Consider the following 21,716-nt stretch of genomic DNA (forward strand, 5'->3'; position numbering starts at 1 on the left):
CCCACTGAAAGTATGTTCCTAAACAAACAATGAAATTCTGTCAGAGTTTAAAGGCATTAGATGGATTTTAAAGGTTAAGATGCATCTGATTAATAGCTACATTGCAGTCAATGTGACAAAAAAACAGCTTCAAAAACAATACAGATTCCTGAAGAAAGGCTTTTGCCTGAAACATTGATTTTCCCTCTCCTCAGATGCTTCCTCAGATGCTGCCTCACCTGCTGTGATTTTTCAGCACCACACTCTCAACTCTAATCTCTAGCATCTACAGTCCTCATTACACCTTCAAAGACAATACAGCCATGAGGAGGGAGACATTTCTTTCTAAAGCTACCAAGATCAAAGCTTTGACAGCTGAACAAATTTTGAATGTGGTCAGTGAAAATTTGTGGCCTACCTTCCTTTTATGTCTGCCCTTCAGCATATGTACTCCTGCATGTCTCTAGACATCCTGTCTGTAGGACACTGACTGACAGTTTCTTCCTACTTAGGATATACCCTTGCCACTATCTTAAACAATCACTCCTCCAACCACCTACACTCAATGGCATTTACATGCTATCTACAAATTACACCGCAGCCAATTCCCAAGGCTCCTTTAACAGCACCTTTTAAACCCATCTACAAAGTTAAGGGCAGCAAATCCATGAACTGCAAGTTCCAACATTTACACATTCCTGACTTGGAACTAATATCACTGTTGCTAGGTCAAAATCCTGGACCTTCCTTCCTAACAACACCTAACGTGGGTGCCCCTATACGCCAAGGACTGAAGAGGTTCATTAAGGCAGCTCACTACCACTTTCAACAGGGCAATTAAAGATATTGCAATTAATGTTGACCTTGTAAGTGAAGTTCACATTCCATGAAGAAATAAAGTTAAACTTTAGCACATGTACAGCTGAAAACTTTTGTTACCACTAGATATGATTATTCTGACACAGTGTTAGCTGGTGTCTCACATTTTATCTTCCATTACCAAGAGGGCATTCAAACGCTGACATCTTAAATTGAACCACGGCCTTCACTGAATTGCACTGGCTCCCTATTATGCTAGAAGTCAATTTTAACATTCTCATTCTGGTTAACAAATTTTGCCATTATTGTATTGTTACCGTATCTCTAAAATCCATTCCTCTGAAAGATCTGCATTTATCTAATTCTGAACTCAAGCATTCCTAACATTAATCACTCCACTTCTGAAGGCTTGGACCACACCCTCTAGAATCGTTTTCCTAAATCTCTCAGTGCCTCTTCCCTCCTTTAAGATGCTCCTTAAAATTGACTCCATAACCAAGCTTTTGGACATCTGTCGTCACATCATCTCATGTGGCTCAGTGTTAAAGTTTGTAGGAGAACAATCTTGTGAAGTTCCTATGGACTGTTGCTATATACAGTGCCATATAAATACAAATGGTCATCTTCATCGCTATAATCAAAATACTGGAAATATTTGATTTGTAATTCAAGTACAGAGACAACACAAAAATAACAAATTCGAAGACAGTAGCATGTCGCATTGTTTTAATGGAGCCAGCTACAGATTAGCCATTGATAATAAAGCCCTGTCCCCATTTTAATTTAATTGGTCTTAGTGACGTGGTATATGTTACAACATATTAACACAATTCACTGGGGATGGAGCCTAATGAGAAGCAATTACACAAGGAATGGTGTTCAGCCTGACTCATACCATACAACTACTCTATTTGAACTTCCTAGTTCAAACCACTTCGACCTTCTTCAAAAATAAAATGAAACCATTCCACCTTATCATACCTCCACCTTAATATACTTACTGTGTGTTTTTTGGTCAATGTTAGTACTTAATCAGATGCAAGTTAACACTGAACCTGGTCACTTCTACCTGCAGTTTTAAACTGCCTTAAATCTTAAGTGTTAGTCTCGAGTAAACCTCACTAACTGACTTCCAATCTGTTGATCTTTGTTGCTTTTGCAATCTCAGATGGCGATGCTGGGAGAAGGGGATTTAAGCTTCTGGTTCTCTGGCTGCCAAACAAACTGTCATCACAGAAGTGAGAGCCAAACAGCCTACTCTGTCCAGCCAAGAATAGCATCAACTTGCATGTATGCCTCACTAGAAGCTTAAAATGAGAATGAATTTCCTTGTGTCTCAGGTCATGATGGAATTCCCTCAAAGAACCCAATTTCCACTGTCTTTTTTTTCCCCTTTACTCATTCAGACACACACTTATATATGATTTCAAGAACAATAGCTTAAGCACAGAACATTGGCTTGTAAACAAGTGCCTGGAGGTATCTTTCAACATATCACAACGTACAGTCCATTTTAAATTTTGCAATGGTGTCAGCGGGAGATGGCTGAGCATTCCTTGTACCTTGAAATCAAGCAACACCTCTCAGTCCTCTGTTGTCAATCCTTCCACCTACTGCAAGTATTAGCACAGCTATAAATAGCCTGAAAGACTGCGCCTGTGATGTGTTAGTCAGGAGAACCCAGTGAACCACAGGACATGTGTCAGGAGAAACAAGTGGAGAAGGGTCATGTTTCCAATCATTTGGCCATTATTCCAGGGAGGATTTGCAAACAATTACAAGTAGTCCTTGACTAACATGCTAATTATGTTCCTAAAAATCACTGCATTAAGTGAAACGGCATCATTCGAAACACATTTTCCCATGGAAACCTATATAACTGTTTGGGATTTATTCCCGGAACATCAAAATGCAAGCATAAAGCTAATATAAAACATCAGAGCAGACATGAAAATAAACAAACTGAATATCTTCTCATGTTTCTTGCCCCATATACAAGGTTGCTTATCTGGGTCTGGAAGGCCGGGTTCTCATTTTAAAGCACTCAAACCACTCATGACTGGCATGCAAAGGTTTCACATCCAGATCATTTGATTTTTTTTTCAAGTCCTCATACATTCAAAGCAAGTGGTGCATTTCTTTGATGGTCAATCCAGGAAGGAAAGAGTTTTCCGAAATCTCCGTTACCTCAGGAAGCACATGAACTATTGGAGTTAGATTTCACAGAACACATTTGCTAGTTGCTTTTGTTTTTATCAGGGTAAGATCAACTTGCAGATAAAGACAAATCAGTGAGATCTAAATCTCTTTGGATATTCAAGTTTCACTCAGCACATATTCAATTCTGGAGAGCACACCTAAATTAACACTCAGTTGAATAGATTTCCTGATTTTCTTTGTCACAATGTCTTTGCTTTCCTGACTAGTCTAAATGTACCACTTGTTTTGAATGCAGACGAAGATGTCACTCACATAGGCAAAGATCAAAACAAGCTAAGTGAACTGGAACTTAACCAGGAGTGCTGAGGTTTGGTGAGCATTTATCCTCAGCACTGTTGGAATTCAAGTTAAAAAAAGCAGTTACAAATCCGGTACGTGTTATTGGGACTTTGGGTAGTAAAGCAAAAGCCATGTTATAGTATAACTGTGTTAATTAAAATTGTGTTCATTAAGGACTACTTGTACATCAAATACTGTATTTTAAAGTGTCATATATTCATGCAAATTAAAAAGGGGAAGTGGAGTAGGGAAGATCCTGAGACAATAATGGGACTGATGCTAAGTCAACCAGCGCTAATGGTGTATTCAGGGTAGACTGTAAATGACACTCAATTGTTAGCGTGTTTCAGAAACCAATAAACACCCTATGATTCAGTGTTTTATTTTATCACTCAGAGCTAAGCACGGTGAGGCAAATAAACAGAGACATGGACACACTATGAACTTTGCCACAACGGGCAGAAGAGAGGATAAAGTTTTCAGTTTGAGAAATAGGGCCATTAAGCCACACTTTCAGGAAATATCAGAATATTCATCTGCCCTGCTACGGATAGCAAAACGTTTAAACTGGGTCTGATCACAAAATCACTCTCCTTCTGTATGCAGTCTGTCTCTCTCCCTTCCTGATAATTTTCTCTCTCTCTCTCTCTCTCTCCCCAAGCAGTCACACACTCTCCGTCTCCCCCTCAGTAATCATAGTGCCACCATCTGCACACTACACCCACTGCTGCATCCCTCATCATTCTGCACTAACTGTCCTCCCCTCACATCATTTGGTAGATTTCCTCTCCCATTCACAGGTGCCCAGCTGGGATGCTACATTTGGCTTGCTGTCAGCAGGATACGGAATAGAATATCATTTTGTGGTCTTGTTGTTACTTCTGGCAAGAATTAATATCTCTGGCTTTGCTGGACTCTTTAAATGCTTTCTTGTCTATAAAGGAAATGTGAAATGATGGATCAGTTAAAAGAGAGTGCTTCTATTTCCCACTCCATTCTGCCATTTTAACACCTGGGGAATTGACACTCAAGTCTTCATCGAGAAAGACTGGGATCCCTTGTCAGTCCATACAACCTTCATAGCATTTTCTTCCCTTGTAACCAGCCAACAATGACTGTTTAGTGTATGCAACTTTCCTTTATGAAGCCAGGATTAAAAAAAATGCTCTCCCCCACCCACTGGGCCTTTGACCAGCATTCAATAGAGAAAACCCTGACACAGCACACCATCAGTAACGTTCTGTAGACAGGAACTGTGAACAGACATTGTTCAAAACAAGGAAACGCAAGTTTAACCATTAGGAAGTTAATGCCAGATGGGGAGACAGATAAAACTTTATCATTCAGACTGCTGAGGGCTCAACAGGCACGACCATTACTGCACACAGAAACAATACTTTCAAGCAACAACTAAATATCTTTCTGAAGAGGTGAAGGATTGAGGCATTTGGTAAGATGGTGGATAGGAGAAATATAGGTCAATTGTGAAAAGGACTTGTTGAGTCCAATGGCCGATTCATGTCTTTAAAATTTACAATAATTTGATGAAGAACAAGAAGAAATGTTTTTAAAAATAATCATGTAACAGAGTATATTCCAAAGTAACGTCTCTGCCCCGTGTCAGTTGTTCACAATCTCACCTCATTTCCTTGGAAATCTCTTGTAATGGTATTTTTCGTTGAAGTGCATGATGTGTCATGGCCAGTACGGCCATCCCCAGGCATTCATTCTCGATTTCATGAAATTCAAACTCATTTTTAGGATCTCGAACAGGTGCAAGACCTTTGATCAAATCATACTGCCCCTGAAAAGGGAAAACAAATTATTAAAAAATAAAAATACATCAACATCACTGTTGTTTACGAGGATTACTTTCTAAAGTTTGCCAAGAAAACAGTCCCCATCTTTCACATTCACTCACTTTTTCTCCCTCTCAATTTACCATTTGCTATGTCTTTATGTTTTTCTCTGCTTTTGTCTGTATAACTAACTTCTTTTGTTTGACACTCTCTGGGCAGGAGGTGCAGAAATGGAGGCTCAAAGAAACAAGAACAAGAAAACCTCTTGGAGGTCATGGGTTAGTTTCTGTTGTACAAGTCATGGTTCTGAAAGAGTTAATATCAAAGACCGCAATAAGCTGCAGCTAATCTGGTGATGCCAAACAGTCTTGGGTGGAGAAAAGAGAAGTTTACTTTGAGACCCTGAAGGGTTCATTTCTGGATCATGATAGCCTTAATAATGATGTCTAAAAAGCCAATGTGACTGGGACTTAGCATGCTAAATATAATGTTTGTAAGACAAGCACCTTTTCTTGTTGAGACTCATTATTGCTTCATCCTCCAAATGTTAACCAAACAGGTCCTCAGAATCACTTGATAAAGGAGGACTGATAGGTAGTGGTCTTGGCTAGCACTTTTATCACCAGGTAATGTTCAATGATTTCAAATTCAATGAAAATCTGTAATTAGGAGTCTAGTGATGACATTGTCAATTGTTGGGCAACTATCTGGCTTACTAATGTCCTACAGGGGGCTCTTGAGCCAAGAACACTATGTTGAAATCCTGCCTGCTCCAGTAGTATGTAATATTATCTCGGAGAAGGGCGATTAGAAAATATCTACAAAGGAGAACTAGTAAAGTTCTTGTGGTGCAGGAGTAATTGTAGAATCCCGATAGTGCTGAAAGAGGCCATTTAGCCCATTGAGTCTGCATTGAAGTTTAAAAGGCCATCCCAACGCCCCCCCTCCATCAACCTTTTTCTTGTAACCCCGTGTTTACCATGGCTGACCCATCTAACTTCCACATCCGTAGACACTACAGGACAATATATGGCCAATCCACCTAACTTGCACATCTTTGCAGTGTGGGAGGAAACTGGAGCACCCCAGGAAAAGGCACGCAGAGAGGTAGCGTGTGTAAACATCACTCAGTCACCCAAGACTGGAATCGAATCCAGATCCCTGGCACTGTGAGGCTGCAGTGCTAACCACCAAGCCACTGTGTCACCCATAGTGCATCTGCCTCTGGGACAGAAGGCCTAGGTTCAAGTCCCTCCTGTGACGGAAGCAACATTTCTGAACAGGTTGATTCAAAATACTTATAAATGATGACTATGGGGGACTCTTGTGGGACTGTGATAGTGACCCTGCCTGTAGGTCAGAAGTCTGGGTTTGAACTCCATTAGACATGTATCATAACATCGCTGAACATGTTGGTTAAAGATCTCTACAATCACCTCTAAGTGAGAAGGCACAGTAAGTTGTATGAATGAGAGGAGGCACTTATAAAGGAATAGAGTAGACAGATTTGTGGCAGAGTTCAACGTGTGGAAGTGCAAAGTGATGCAACTTTTTAGGAATCTATTATGGTTAACTGTGGGATATTTTATAGTGCAGTGGTAGTGCCCCTACACTGAGCCAGGAGGCCTGAGTTCAAGTCCCACCAGCTCCAAAGGTGTATATCACTGAACAGGTTGATTAATGTACACAGACCTTACTGGGTCTGTTCTGAGCAGTGACTGGATTGTAGAGGTGTTTGTTTAAGGGCTCTTGTACAGTGGTGGTAGTATTGGTACCAGTGAGCCAGAATACTTAGGGTCATGTCCTATCTATTCCAGAGCAGTCCAATAACATACCTTCGCAAGTTGATCAAAAATATCTACAGTTGTTTTGTCAATTGGGTCAGTGGCATAATGGAAAGCGTGTGACTACAGATCACAGATTGTCAGTTCCACTTCTTTCCAGCTCAAGTTGGTTAAGGGTTCTTGTGGTGCAGTGACAGTTCCCCTGTCTCTGAGCTGGAAGAACTTGATTCAAGTCTCACCTACACCAGCTATAAACCCATCACAACAGGTTGAAAACAACCTGACTGGTCTAACATACTGATTAGAGTTCCAGTCTGTATGGATGGCCAGGTTCAAATCCTACAGTTATGAATTTGTACTCCTGTGGTGCAGTGATACTGTCCCCACATTTGAAACGAGACACTTGGGTAGGATAAATAGACAAAGTCTTAATCCTGGTGAGGGGGAGTCCAGAACTAAACAGCATAGGTTTAAGGTGCGAGGGGAAAGATTTAAAAGAGACCTAAGGGGCAGCTTTTTCTCACAGAGGGTGGTGCATGTATGGAATCAGCTGCCAGAGCAAGCAGTGGAGGTTGGTACAATTCCAGCATTTAAAAGGCATCTAGATGAGTATATGACTAGGAAGGGTTTAGAGGGATATGGGCTGAGTGCTGGCAAATGGGACTAGATTAGGTTGGGATATCTGGTCGGCATGGATGAGTTGGACCGAAGGGTCCGTTTCCATGCTGTACATCTCTATGACTCTAAGTCCCAACTGCTTCAGACGTTATAACATCTCTGAAAAGGTTGATCATGAATACAAACAAAAGGAGAATTGTTGACAGCATCCTACACCCAACCATGAGCTGGTCATGGGTGGTTGCAGGGTGGAGTTCTTGACCACCAAGCAGTGCCTGCTTAATACAGGTTAGCAGCCCTTATGCTCCACAGTGCCAATGGGGAGGCTGTGGCTACTGCATTTAAGCATTGAGAAGTTAACTGCACCATTAGTACACTCAGCAGCATCGCAACCAGATGAACAAAATGTTCACATTAATTTATTGGACAGTATGTACACACATTACATGGTTCAGGGATCTGGAAAAATCACTGTTCAGCAATATAACAACGATAGCTGCACACAAAGTCAATTGAAGAATTAAAATCCATTGCAAATTGAATTAAAGTTCCTCACGCCCAGGAAACCACTGAGCTTGATAAATCCTATTTGCAAAAATGTTTCATTCTACCTGAGCAAATAGGTATTCAAGGGAATTTGCATCCAAAAGAGGAGTCCCATTTTCTGTACTTTTGGGATCATTGTCATTCTTCTGTTTTCTTACAGGGGAGTGTCTCCAGACTGGTTGCTCATTTTCATTCGATCCATGCCAGTTTCCAAAGAAGTACCTGCAGAAACAGGATATGGTCAGTAGTGGAAGTCAGAAAATATATACACAGTGGTAATGGGTAACGGGCAAGTGTGGCACAAAGGATTTGATTTTCAGTCTATGCTACAGACTGTTTGCTATTCTATTTAATTCTCATACACTCCATAAGTTCTCAGTCTTGACTGTAGCATCAAAAGAAAAAAAATACGCAGAGTGCTGGAATTTGTCTATAAGGTTTTCTTCTTTTAAAACAACATGGATAGTGTAACAGCAGGCTGTCTATTTACTAGCTGAGGCATGGAGGAGCTGAGTGGATGTTCAATAAAGTAATTTCTTCATTATTGGGGGCGGGGGGGGGAGAGAAGAGTTTGGAAAGGAACAGTGAATTGGTTTTCATGATATTGTGAAAACTTAACGTGTACTGAAGTAGAGTGGTAACCGTCTTTCATTAACTCTAGTTATTATTCTATACAGCAAGTGTAGAAAGCTGGATAGACACATGGTGTACAGTGGCTGGGTCTAATCCTATTTCACTTTGTCATTAGACTTCTATGGTTAACCATCAGGAAAGCAAGAGCCTTGCCTAATTAAAGGAGTCCCAAAAAATTTATGCCAGCTGTAACCTCCCTACAGCTGTACAGGCCAAGATGAGTTAAGTCTGGGGATAAACTTTAAATTTTCCTTATTTGGTCATTACCCAACCACAAGATTAGCGAGAAAAGCCACTAAATAACATGGCCAAGTTTTCAGTCTCCAAATTGTCAGATACCAGACATACACCACAACACGAAGAGGCCCTTTAACCCCTTCAAAGTCCTGATTCAATGCAGGAAATGCCCAGAAGTTTTAAATTTCTGATTGGAAATTACCCAATTACCTTGCATGTAACCTGGTTAATACATTAATAATGGGCGTGTTCAATTTACATATAGAGTGCTAAAACAAATTATTGGAAAAGCTCAGCAGGTCTGGCAACACCGGAGGAGAGAAATCAGGCTCAGTGTTTCAGGTTCAGTGACCCTTCTTCAGAACTGTGTTATTGTTTCTGATTTCTGGAACCCGCAGTTCTTTTGGTTTTAACTTACTTATAGTGAGGGAGAAATGCAATCTTCAAAGAATACAGGGAAGGGAATACACAATGTGGATGTAAGCTTGGCAGAAACAAAGGCGAACTGTAGCATTTTCCATACGTAGGTGCAAAATTTTAAAAAAGCTAGAATGAATGTGGATTCATCATTAATAGACTTAAGAGAATTTATACTGGAGAATAAGAAAATAGCAGAGAAGCTAAAAAATTATTGTGTGTCTGACTGCATGGAGTAAGCTGCAGAAAATCTCTCAGAAATAATAAGTAACCCAGAGACTTGTGAAACAGAGAAATAAAGAAACAAAGTGAAAGTTCTTAACGTTAATTGGATTCAGGGTGAGTAAATCCCATGGAATAGATTAGCAATATCCCAGAGTGTTGAAGGAGATGGCTATTCTTCTCAATGCTGTAGATTCTAGAATGGTCCTGCAGCTTGGAAAGCAACAAACATGATCTCATGATTTAAGAAAGGACAACAAGGAAAATGGAGAACTACAAATCTGCCAGTTTGACACGAGTGGTGGGGAAAATATGAGAAACCATTATAAAGGGTGTGTCAATCCAACTCTTAGAAAAGGTCAATTGGATATCAGTATGAATTGATGAAACAGAAATCATATTCAAAAAACCTGTCAAAGTTTTGGAGGATGTTACTTGTAGTCTAAATGAGAGAACCAATGGATATGAAATATTTGGATTTTTACAAAGTCAGTAACCACACAAAATCAGTAATCAAAATCAGAACACATGGGTTAGGAGCAATAAAATAATATGAACTAATAATTCTTTAGCAGACATGAAGCAAAATATAAATAAATATTCATTCTCAAGGATCACAGGCCATTATCAATGGGTGCCATAAAAATCAGTGACATGCCCACCGCTTTTTTAAAAAAATGTATTCATGGGATGAGGGCATCGCTGGCTAGGCAGCATTTATTGCCCATCCCTAATTGCCCAGAGGGCAGTTAAGAGTCAATTATATTGTTGAGAGTCTGGAGTCACATGTAGGCCAGAGCAGGTAAGGAGGACAGTTTCCTTTCCTGCAGGACGTTAATGAACCAGATGGGTTTTTCAAACAATCAGTGGATTCAAGGTCATCATTAGACTCTTAATTTCAGATATTTTATTGAATTCAAATTCCACCATCTACTGTGGCAGGATTTGAACCCATGACTCCAGAACATTATCTGGGTCTCTAGGTTAACAGTCCAGTCATAATATCACTGGGCCATTGCCTCCCTCTTCACAATCTACATTAATGTTTGGATGTGGGAACCAATTGCAACACATCTAAACTTGTTCAGGACAGAGTGCTAGGTGAGAAAGAGGCAAAGAGGCAGATTAGGAAATGCAAAGTAAATAGGCAGGAACATGGTAGATGGAATATAGTGTGAATAAAAGTGAAGTTGTCCATTTTACGAGGAAAGACAAAGAGGCAGAATATTTCTAAAGTCATGAGAGTTTGGGAGGTGTTAGTCTCCAAATGGACCTAGGTGTTCTTGTTTGAGTCACTAAAAGCTATCTTGCAGGTGCAATGAGCAACAAAGAAGTCAAATGGTGTGTTGGCTTCATCACAAGGGGATTTGAGTAGAGGAGTAAAGATATCTTGTTGAAATTATACAGCGCCTTGGTCAGACTCCACCTGGACTATTGTGTACGTTTTGGTCTCCTTAGCCAAGGAAGGATATACTTGCCATATAAGGAACACAAGGCAGTTTCACCAGACTAAAGCCCTGGATAATAGGATTGTCTTATGAGGAGAGGTTGAGGCCTGTATTTTCTAGAGTTTCAAAGAATGAGAGATAATCGCACTTACTTCCAAAATTCTTACAGACTGTGACACAGTGGATGTAACTGGCAAGTGAACTAGAACTTGGGGATTTAATCTCAGAATAAAGTCAGAATAAATATAGACAGAGGAGGTGAAATTTCTACATTGAGAATGTGGTGTATACTTGCAACTTGAAGGTGTTTCAGCTGAATGACTGAACAGGTTCAAGATGGAAATCGTTAAGATTTTTGGAGACTAACGACATCAGGGATTATGGAGATAATGCAGGAAAGTGGCATTGAGGTAGATGGTCATCCAAAATCTAATTGAATGGTGGAGCAGGCTTGATGGATTGAATGGCCTATTCCTGTTTCTGTGTGTTTGCAGGTTAAAATTAGTCTCCAACTCAGAAACTATCAACCTCAGACATTTCTAATTGACTCACCTGGATAGTTACTGAAAATGTGTTGCTGGAAAAGCACAGCAGGTCAGGCAGCATCCAAGGAACAAGAGAATCGACGTTTCGGACATAAGCCCTTCTTCGGGAATCTTCCCGTTCCTTGGATGCTGCGCTTTTTCAGCAACACATTTTCAGCTCTGATCTCCAGCATCTGCAGTCCTCACTTTCTCCACCTGGATAGTTATCCAGGAAGTATTAGATTAATAAAAACCAATTCGGACATCTGGGTAACCATATAACTGATGCGACCCTTCAACTGCCCCTCTCCCATCCAAGTCCTCACCCAACCTCAACCCTCCTCTTACTACCCAGCCAGCGTGCCACGTTCTCCAGCTGGCAACCTGCTACCATATCACTTACCAAGACATTTTACTCAATTGGCAGCCACCCGTCTTACTCATCTCCCTCATTTAGCTACATAACTACACATTCACATTTACAAAATGAGAAATCCTGAAACATTTAAGTCCTCTACTGCCAGAATACAGCAGCCAATGCCATAAACTGAGAGGCAGGAGTCATGGTGGTCACTTGGCCTCTCCTGCACTGCATGAAGGTTTGCCAACATTCCTATAAGAGGATCAAGGGAGCAACCAACACTGGAATTCTGACCTGAAAAGATGTTACTGAGTAAGTGAGGTAGTTGTTTTCATCCCTATGATTAGCCTCAGTCAAACTGTTCCAACAGTATTCAGAAGGTTTGGGTCCATAATATTTTTGCCAATATAGCCATGCATGGAAAAGTATGCTTCATCAATGACTTCCCCTCCACCGTAGGGCCAGAAGTGGGATGTTCAGTGATGATTGCAGAATGTTCATCACCATTCCTCTAATCCTCAGGTATGAAGGCAGTCTATGTCCAAATGCAGCAAGAGCTGGACAATGTCCAGGTTGGGCTGACAAGTAGCAAGTAACACTCACACAAGTGCCAGAAAATGACCATCTAACCATTGCCCTTTGATATTTAAATGGCATTATCTGCACTGATTCCCCCATTATCAACATCTTGGGGTTACCATTGAAATGGATTAGCCATATAAACACACTGGCTACAAGAGCAGGTCAGAGACCAGGAATTCTGCAGCAATTAATTCACCCCTGACTCCCCAAAGCCTGTCCACTATCTACAACAGTAATGGAATACTCCCCACTTGCCTGGATGAGTACAGCTCCAAAAATACTCAAGAAGCTTGACATCAGCCAGGACGAAGCAGCCCAGTTGATTGGCACCTCATCAACCACCTCAGCCTGGACAATGTGGGTACATCAGAGTCCAAAAACAAGAGCCTGGGGCACTAGGGACCTGTTGTACTCAGGTCAGAGGCAAGGCTTGGGCCCCTGATTTCTGTCCCAATCTACCACCTTCAATATTAACTGCCTTTACCATCAATACGCAGTGGCAACAATGTATACCATCTAAAAGACTCACTATGACTCCTTCAACACCACCATACAAACCCATAACCTCTACCAGCTAGAAGGACAAGGCACGAGGCGCAAGGGAAGACCACTATTTGCAAATTTCCCTCCCAATCAGACCTAATTCTAACTTGATAGTATGTTATTGTCTCTTCACTATCACTGGGTAAAAATCATGGAATTCCCTGCCTAACAGCACTGTGGATGTACCACATCTCCTATTGTGGTTCAAGGCAGCTGCTCAGGAGCAATTTCAAATTGGCCAATAAATACAAACAAATAGTCAGCAACTTTCACATACCATGAAAAATAAGAGCAATTTTGGACTTTAAGAAGCAGCTTGCACGAGGCTGATACAAAAGCATGTCAAACAAGTCTGGGAATTCCTGATAAGCAAACAGTGTCAAATGTTTGTCAGATTGGTATTTACAAAGTCCATTTATAGTAAAAACGACTAAACACTGTTCACATCTATAAATAGCTCTTCCAAATTAGCTGAATGAGAATAAATCAGCAAAAAAAAGCCAAAGGAAACTTGGAAGTAAAGTTAATATCTGTAAAGAGCAAAGTTAGTTTTGTGTGTATCCTTCATCAGTTATTTCTCTTGTTTGCAATTTGCAGCTTAACTCTATGTTTAAAATAAAATATACCACATTTCTCCATGAAACAAGTGTCAGCAGCACTTATAAAGCATTAAATGGGATGCAGAAATTATGGATCACACTGAGGATGTGGCAAGGTAGAGTTTAATTGAAGGCTCACTGTCTATCCCCTTAAAAGGTTTCCCTCAGATCTGACGAGTTACAACATCTTATTTCCTTTTTAGGTTAATAGCACCTCTCACACAGGCATTTTGTAATAGCTCAACAAATAACAATATCAAAGTTCATCTTGACTAATGTCATGAAGCACTTACAAAGTACAGCAAACACTCCAGAGATTTGCAACAGTCAATTTCAGCTTTTAACTCCAGAGGAAAGAAGAGAAAGCATATCAAGGATGAGAATTTAACAGCATAAGGAACAGTCATGAATTGGAAGTGATTTTCAGCCTATCTTTTTTCTCATCTTATATTAACTCCCAAGAAGCATTAACACACCAAGCGTTAACATGAAATCTTCATGGCCTTACTTCTTAAGAAACATGTATGAGCTTTACTCAACAGCATACCATTGTGTCCATCACTGTATTTGTGCGTGTGTGTATCAGCATGTCTGCGCTAGAGAATATCAGGAGATATTTTCATGACAGAGGTCCCAAACAAATAGATGCCTGGACTCCTTCGAGGGGGGATTGGGTTTATAGATTAAGACTGTACTCTGCACAACTCATCTCAGCAAACTGGAAATGTACAGTAGTCGAAAAATATGGTGCTGGAAAAGCACAGCAGGTCAAGCAGCATCCGAGGAGCAAAAGAGTTGACGTTTTGAGCATAAGCCCTTCAACCGAATGTCGAGGGTGGGGGAAGGGGACTGAGAGATAAATAGAGGGGGTGGGGATGGGGTTGGGGGAATAGCTATGAAGGCGATATTTAGATGCAGTTGGGGGGTAGTTGTGATAGGTTGGTGGTGAGGGTAAAGCAGATAGGTGGGAAGGAAGATGGACAGGTAGTTCAGGTCAAGAGGGCAGTGCTGAGTCAGAGGGTATGACCTGGGATAAGGTGGCGGGGGGCGAGATTTGGAAACTAGTGAAATCGATGATGATGCTTTGTGTTTGACGGAAAGTGTAGTCTAACAGTAGCATGTGATGATAGAAATGTAAGGCTAACATTTCTGATATGATAATTTTAGGGGTTCTGATGAGTTTATGAGATCTGAAACATTCACCCTACTTCCTTTCACCCCAGTTATTGGCTAATATGCTGGAAGCTTCTGGAATTTTGTGTCTTTATTTTAAATACCTGAATTTCTTTTTGCCATATTAGCAAAAACAGCAAGGCAGTCAATCTTCTTAGGCTGCCATCAAGTTGGAAACTAATTCAAATATACAGTCTACATTCTTTTAAAATTGCCGAAGAACAGAAAACAGTGAGTTATATGAAATTATTTATCTGATTGATGGCTGATAAACGTGGTAATCTCTACATATCAGAATACAGAGAAGACTTCAAAATTGCCAATAACATAAATTGTGGAAGTGTGGCACACAGTGCAATCCAATGACACAGAATAGTGAAAGGCTGACAGAATGGGCAGACAAGTGCCAGATGGAATTTAATGCAAAGAAGCATTAAGTGGTGTATCTTGACAGAAGGGATAGGAATTTCTCAAGAGTGTGGCACATACTGAAAGACCAGTTATCAAAGAATCTTGGGTTTCATAAATCGAGACATTGAATACAAAAGCAGGATGTTATGAAGAACTTAAAGCTCTGGTTAAGCCAAAAGTTAACATGTGTGTTTGATTCTCCTTACCACACCTCAGGAAGTATGAGAGGACAAGGTGCAGAGGTGACTTAACAGATATCTCTAGAGAGATATTAGCTACAAGGTTAGGTTGAAGAACATGGGGTTGTTTTCATTGGAGTAAAGAGTTTTGAGGGAAAATTTGATAGAGGCCAACAAGATTGTAACAGGCTTAGATAAGGTAAACAAAAAAGAAAGTACCATATCCGCTGATGGTACAGGAACTGAGAGACATAATTATTGATTTTTGGCAAAAAGATGATGGAGGATGGAGAGAAAGAACTTTTAAACTTAATGAACTTAAAAGACTCTATACAGACAACAATCAGAACGAATATCATTGCAAGAACTACATTGGACAAACAGGCAAAAAATTAGCCAGCAGAATACATGAACATCAACTTGCCACAAAAAGACATGACCCACTCTCACTAGTATCCTTACATACAGATGAGGAAGGTCACGTGGGAAGATTAACAAACAGTGAAATTCACAATTAATCTTGGAGGAACTGTTGGGCAAAGTTCACAGCACAGAGTCAGATAAGTTAATTGTTGTTTTAAGTCTGTCTAAGAGAAAGGCTGTATTAGTGAGTAGAGTGGGTTCTTTCTTGATTATATGTTTTTTGAGATAAGTCTCTTGATTAAACTTAAAGTATAAACCATAGCTATTAATTTAACCTGGGGCAGTGTTTGTACAGGAATAAGATGGCGTTATTTTCTGGGCCTGTATGTTGCGAAGGAGCAAAAATGGCCTTTGCAGTGATATGTACTTCTGGTCAGCTGTGGGAGTTTAAAGAGAGTTTAAGGGTTACTGTGGATTATATCTGCCATAAATGCTGTTGGATGCGAACCTTATCAGATCGAGTGGATTGGTTGGAGAGATAGAAGCGATGAGGAATTTGCAACAGCAACAGTATGTGATGGATGGCAGTTATAGGAAGGGGGGGAAATGTCTCGGATACAGTCACATAGATGGGTTAACTCCAGGAAGGGAGAGAGAGGTCGGCACCTAGGGCAGGAGTCTTTTGTGGATATACCCATTTCAAACAGGCATGCTGTTTTGGAAAATGTAGGGGGTGATGGATTCCCAGGGGAACGTAGCATGAACAGAATTTTCTGGTAACGAGGGGTACGTCAGCTTCCAAGAGATCAATTGTGTTAGGGGATTCTGTAGTCCGAGGTACAGACAGACATTTCTGTGGCCAGCAGAGAAAAAGCAGAATGTTGTGTTGTTTCCCTGGTGCCAGGATCAAGGATGTCTCAGAGAGGGTGCAGAATGTTCTCACGGGGGAGAGGGGCCAGCAGGAGGTCATTGTCCACATTGGAATCAATGACATAGGAAGGGAAAAGGTTGAGATTCTGAAGGGAAATTACAGAGAGTTAGGCAGAAATTTAAAAAGGAGGTACTCAAGGGTAGTAATATCTGGATTACTCCCAGTGCTACAAGCTAGTGAGAGCAGGAATAGGAAGATAGAGCAGATGAATGCATGGCTGAGGAGCTGGTGTATGGAAGAAGGATTCACATTTTTGGATCATTGGAATCTCTTTTGGGGTAGAAGTGACCTGTACAAGAAGGACGGATTACACCTAAATTGGAAGAGGACGAATATACTGGCAGGGAAATTTGCAAGTACTGCTTGGGAGGATTTAAACTAGTAAGGTGGGGGGATGGGACCCAGGGAGATAGTGAGGAAAGAGATCGATCTGAGATGGGCACAGCTGAGAACAGAAGTGAGTCAAACAGTCAGGGCAGGCAGGGACAAGGTAGGACTAATAAATTAAACTGCATTTATTTCAATGCAAGGGGCCTAACAGGGAAAGCAGATGAATCAGGGCATGGTTAGGAACAAGGGATTGGGATATCATAGCAATTACAGAAACATGGCTCAGGGATGGGCAGGACTGGCAGCTTAATGTTCCAGGATATAAATGCTATAGGAAGGATAGAAAGGGAGGCAAGAGAGGAGGGGGAGTGGCATTTTCGATAAGGGATAGCATTACAGCTGTGCTGAGGGAGGATATTCTTGGAAATACATCCAGGGAAGTTTTTTGGATGGAACTGAGTAATAAGAAAGGGATGATCACCTTATTGGAATTGTATTATAGACCCTCCAATAGTCAGAGGGAAACTGAGAAACAAACTTGTAAGGAGATCTCAGCTATCTGTAAGAATAATAGGGTAGTTACGGTAGCGGATTTTAACTTTCCAAACATTGACTGGGACTGCCATAGTGTTAAAGGTTGAGATGGAGAGGACTTTCTTAAGTGTGTACAAGACAATTTTCTGATTGAGTATGTGGATGTACCTACTAAAGAAGGAGCAAAACTTGATCTACTCTTGGGAAATAAGGCAGGGCAGATGACTGAGGTGTCAGTGGGGGAGCACTTTGGGGCCAGAGACCATAATTCTATTCGTTTTAAAATAGTGATGGAAAGGGATAAACCAGATCTGAAAGTTGAAGTTCTAAATTGGAGAAAGGCCAATTTTGATGGTATTAGGCAAGAACTTTCGAAAGATGATTGGAGGCAGATGTTCACAGGTAAAGGGACGGCTGGAAAATGGGAAGCCTTCAGAAATGAGATAACAAGAATCCAGAGAAAGTATATTCCCGTTAGGGTGAAAGGGAGGGCTGGTAGGTATAGGGAATGCTGGATGACTAAAGAAATTGAGGGTTTGGTTAAGAAAAAGAAGGAAGCATATGTCAGGTACAGACAGGATAGATGGAGTGAATCCTTAGAAGAGTATAAAGAAAGTAGGAGTATTCTTAAGAGGGAAATCAGGAGGGCAAAACGAGGACATGAGATAGCTTTGGCAAATAGAATTAAGGAGAATCCAAAAGGGTTTTACAAATATATTGAGGACAAAAGGGTAACTAGGGAGAGAAAAGGGCCCCTCAAAGATCAGCAAGGCGGCCTTTGTGTGGAGCCACAGAAAATGGGGGAGATACTAAATGAATATTTTGCATCAGCATTTACTGTGGAAAAGGATATGGAAGATATGGACTGTAGGGAAATAGATGGTGACATCTTGCAAAATGTCCAGATTACAGAGGAGGAAGTGCTGGATGTCTTGAAAGGGTTGAAGGTGGATAAATCCCCAGGACCTGACCAGGTGTACCCAAGAACTCTGTAGGAAGCTAGAGAAGTGATTGCTGGGCGTCTTGCTGAGATATTTGTATCATCGATCGTCACAGGTGAGGTGCCGAAAGACTAGAGGTTGACAAATATGGTGCCACTGTTTAAGAAGGGTGGTAAAGTCAAGCCATGGAACTTTAGACCGTAAACCTGATCTCGGTGGTGGGCAAGTTGGAGGGAATCCTGAGGCACAGGATGTACATGTATTTGGAAAGGCAAGGAGTGATTAGGGATAGTCAACATGGCTTTGTGCGTGGGAAATCATGTCTCACAAACTTGATTGAGTTTTTTGTAGAATTAACAAAGAAGATTGGTGAAGATAGAGCAGTAGATGTGATCTATATGGACTTCAGTAAGGTGTTCGACAAGGTTCCCCATGGGAGACTGATTAGCAAGGTTAGATCTCATGGAATACAGGGAGAACTAGCCATTTGGATACAGAACTGGCTCAAAGGTAGAATACAGAGGGTGGTGGTGGAGGGTTGTTTTTCAGACTGGAGGCCTGTGACCAGTGGAGTGCCACAAGGATCAGTGCTGAGTCCTCTGCTTTTTGTCATTTACATAAATGATTTGGATGTGAGCATAAGAGGTACAGTTCGTAAGTTTGCAGATGATACCAAAATTGGAGGTGTAGTGGACAGCAAAGAGGGTTACCTCAGATTATAACAGGATCTGGACCAGATGGGCCAATGGGTTGAGAAGTGGCAGTTTAATTCAGATAAATGTGAGGTGCTGCATTTTGGGAAAGCAAATCTTAGCAGGACTTATACCCTTAATGGTAAGGTCCTAGGGAGTGCTGCTGAACAAAGAGACCTTGGAGTGCAGGTTCATAGCTCCTTGAAAGTGGAGTTGCAGGTAGACAGGATAGTGAAGGCGGCGTTTGGTATGCTTTCCTTTATTGGTCAGAGTATTGAGTACAGGAGTTAGAAGGCCAAGCTGCAGCTGTACAGGACATTGGTTAGGCTACTGTTGGAATATTGCATGCAATTCTGATCTCCTTCCTATCGGAAAGATGTTGTGAAACTTGAAAGAGTTCAGAAAAGATTTGCAAGGATGTTGCCAGGGTTGGAGGATTTGAGCTACATAGAGAGGCTGAACAGGCTGGGGCTGTTTTCCCTGGAGCGTCGGAGGCTGAGGGGTGACCTTATAGAGATGTACAAAATTGAGGGCATGAATAGGATAAATAGACAAAGTATTTTCCCTGGGATCTGGGAGTCCAGAATTAGAGAGCATAGGTTTAGGGTGAGAGGGAAAGATATAAAAGAGACGTAAGGGGCAACTTTTTCACGCAGAAGGTGGTAATTGTATGGAATGAGCTGTCAGAGGATGTGGTGGAGGCTGGTACAATTGCAACATTTAAGAGGCATTTGGATGGGTATATGAATAGGAAGGATTTGGCGGGATATGGGCCAGGTGCTGGCAAGTGGGACTAGATTGGTTTGGGATATCTGGTCGGCATGGACAGGTTGGACCGAAGAGTCATACAGCATGGAAACAGACTCTATGACTCTGGGACAACTCATCCATCCTTGGACAAGCCAAACAGAGACACACACAAGAATTCCTAGAAGAAAGGCATTCCAACTGGAAGTCTATCAACAAACACATTGACTTAGACTGCATCCACCATCCTGAGAAAAAAGTACTGAAAATGACATCACCAACCCAAGGAAACCTAAACACAAATAGAAAGTGGGCCATAACACCAGTGCTTCACTGGAAGTTCACTGATGATATTACCTAGTATGGTGATGAAACATTTGAAAACAAACCTTCCAGCTCAGTGAGTAAACTTACATCCAGAAAGATTTTTTTTTTTAAAATGCAGGTGATAATGGTCTGGAACTTGCTGCTTTATGTGGGTGGAGGAAGTGCAAACTATGAACTATTTTAAAAGAAATTTGAATGGGGACTTGAAGGAAATAAACTTGCAAGACTTTAGGGATAGTGAAGGAAAATAGGATTCATTGATTTTCTTCACAGAAAGCTAGAACGGGCTTTCCAGGCTGTCAGGCCTCCTTCTGAATTTTAATGACTCCATAACCTATCCATCCTTGTTCCATAGATAATGGTATTGGGTTTGAGGGGGGACAATTTAGGCTAACACCTTCATACTAAATTGTACTCATACATGAATTTACAATAATAATTACTTCAGTGATCAGGATCTGTTAGAGAGGTCCGGGAACCTTTGGAAGTGAAGCAATATTTTTGGAGCAGATAAAGAGTGCAGCTGGAAAAAGCAAAACAGGTCAAGCAGCATCAGAAGACAGGGGGAGTCAATGTTTCAGAGCAGAAGCTTTGATCAGGACTTGGGGAGGGGAAGGGGGCTGAGGGCTGAGAAATATTTTTTTCTAAATGAGGAGTTGCTGGCTTGTGCTCAAGACTTTAGGTCTTAGGGGAACCAGGGTCCTTGATTTGAGTGAAGACAGAAGCAGTTACAAGGGACACTTGGACAGGTACATGAATGGAAAGGTGTAGCAGCTTTTGGGCCAAACACAGGCAAGTGGGCCGAGTTTGGTTTGGGAGACTTGGTCAGCATGAGCGAGTTGGACCAAAGGGTCTGTTTCCGTGCTGTATGACTCTATGACCTGATGTTGGCTACTTAGAACAGCAGGCTTTCCTCAGAGGGTCAACAGAGGCTCCTCACTAGCAGGAAGATCACTGTTCCTTCAATTAATTTCAACTTCTTACATGTACATTGCAATATTTTGGTTTGTTCTTAAAAGGTTTTCATGAATGAAGCATCAGTCATCATGATGTACAAGTTTAAACTGGAAAAAGATTTCACTTAAAAAGGAGCAAATAAAGGGAAATTTAAATCTTAAAAAACCAGCACTTCTTCGTTCGGAAACGGAATGGTCTAAATAACCTCTAGCATTTAACATGTGTCACAGTATGATAACATAAGCAGAATTATATCCTACCTCATCCGAAAATGTAGCTTCACAGCTGTTTGCTCCTCGACTTTGAAGACATGATTGGGTGAAAACCAGAGTTTTCTATCTGGGTCATACAGAGTGAAGAGATTCTGACATAATGGAGAAACTCCTGATAAAAAGAAACATTCAAAACATCACCTTAAGTATGAAGTGAATTCAAACATACCTTGAGACATTCACAACTGTACAGACATAATTTTGAAGTCAACCAAATTTTCCAAATCTAATCATTATCAGCAGACTGTT

General features: G+C 41.0%; 1 protein-coding gene across 2 annotated transcripts in view; it reads right to left on the reverse strand.

Annotated features, from left to right (window-relative positions):
• The window catches only part of jak1 (Janus kinase 1), a 131,653-nt gene that overhangs the window by 52,519 nt on the left and 57,418 nt on the right, over positions 1 to 21,716 (reverse strand). For both annotated transcript variants that reach the window (XM_060830382.1, XM_060830383.1), the window contains 3 exons: positions 21,456 to 21,579; positions 8,110 to 8,266; positions 4,938 to 5,101 (listed from right to left, as the gene is read on the reverse strand). In XM_060830382.1, the coding sequence (XP_060686365.1) occupies positions 4,938 to 5,101; positions 8,110 to 8,266; positions 21,456 to 21,579 (445 nt within the window). The remainder of the gene's footprint in view (positions 1 to 4,937; positions 5,102 to 8,109; positions 8,267 to 21,455; positions 21,580 to 21,716) is intronic.

This window comes from Hemiscyllium ocellatum, chromosome 9, assembly GCF_020745735.1.
Source record: "Hemiscyllium ocellatum isolate sHemOce1 chromosome 9, sHemOce1.pat.X.cur, whole genome shotgun sequence".
Taxonomy (NCBI): domain Eukaryota; kingdom Metazoa; phylum Chordata; class Chondrichthyes; order Orectolobiformes; family Hemiscylliidae; genus Hemiscyllium; species Hemiscyllium ocellatum.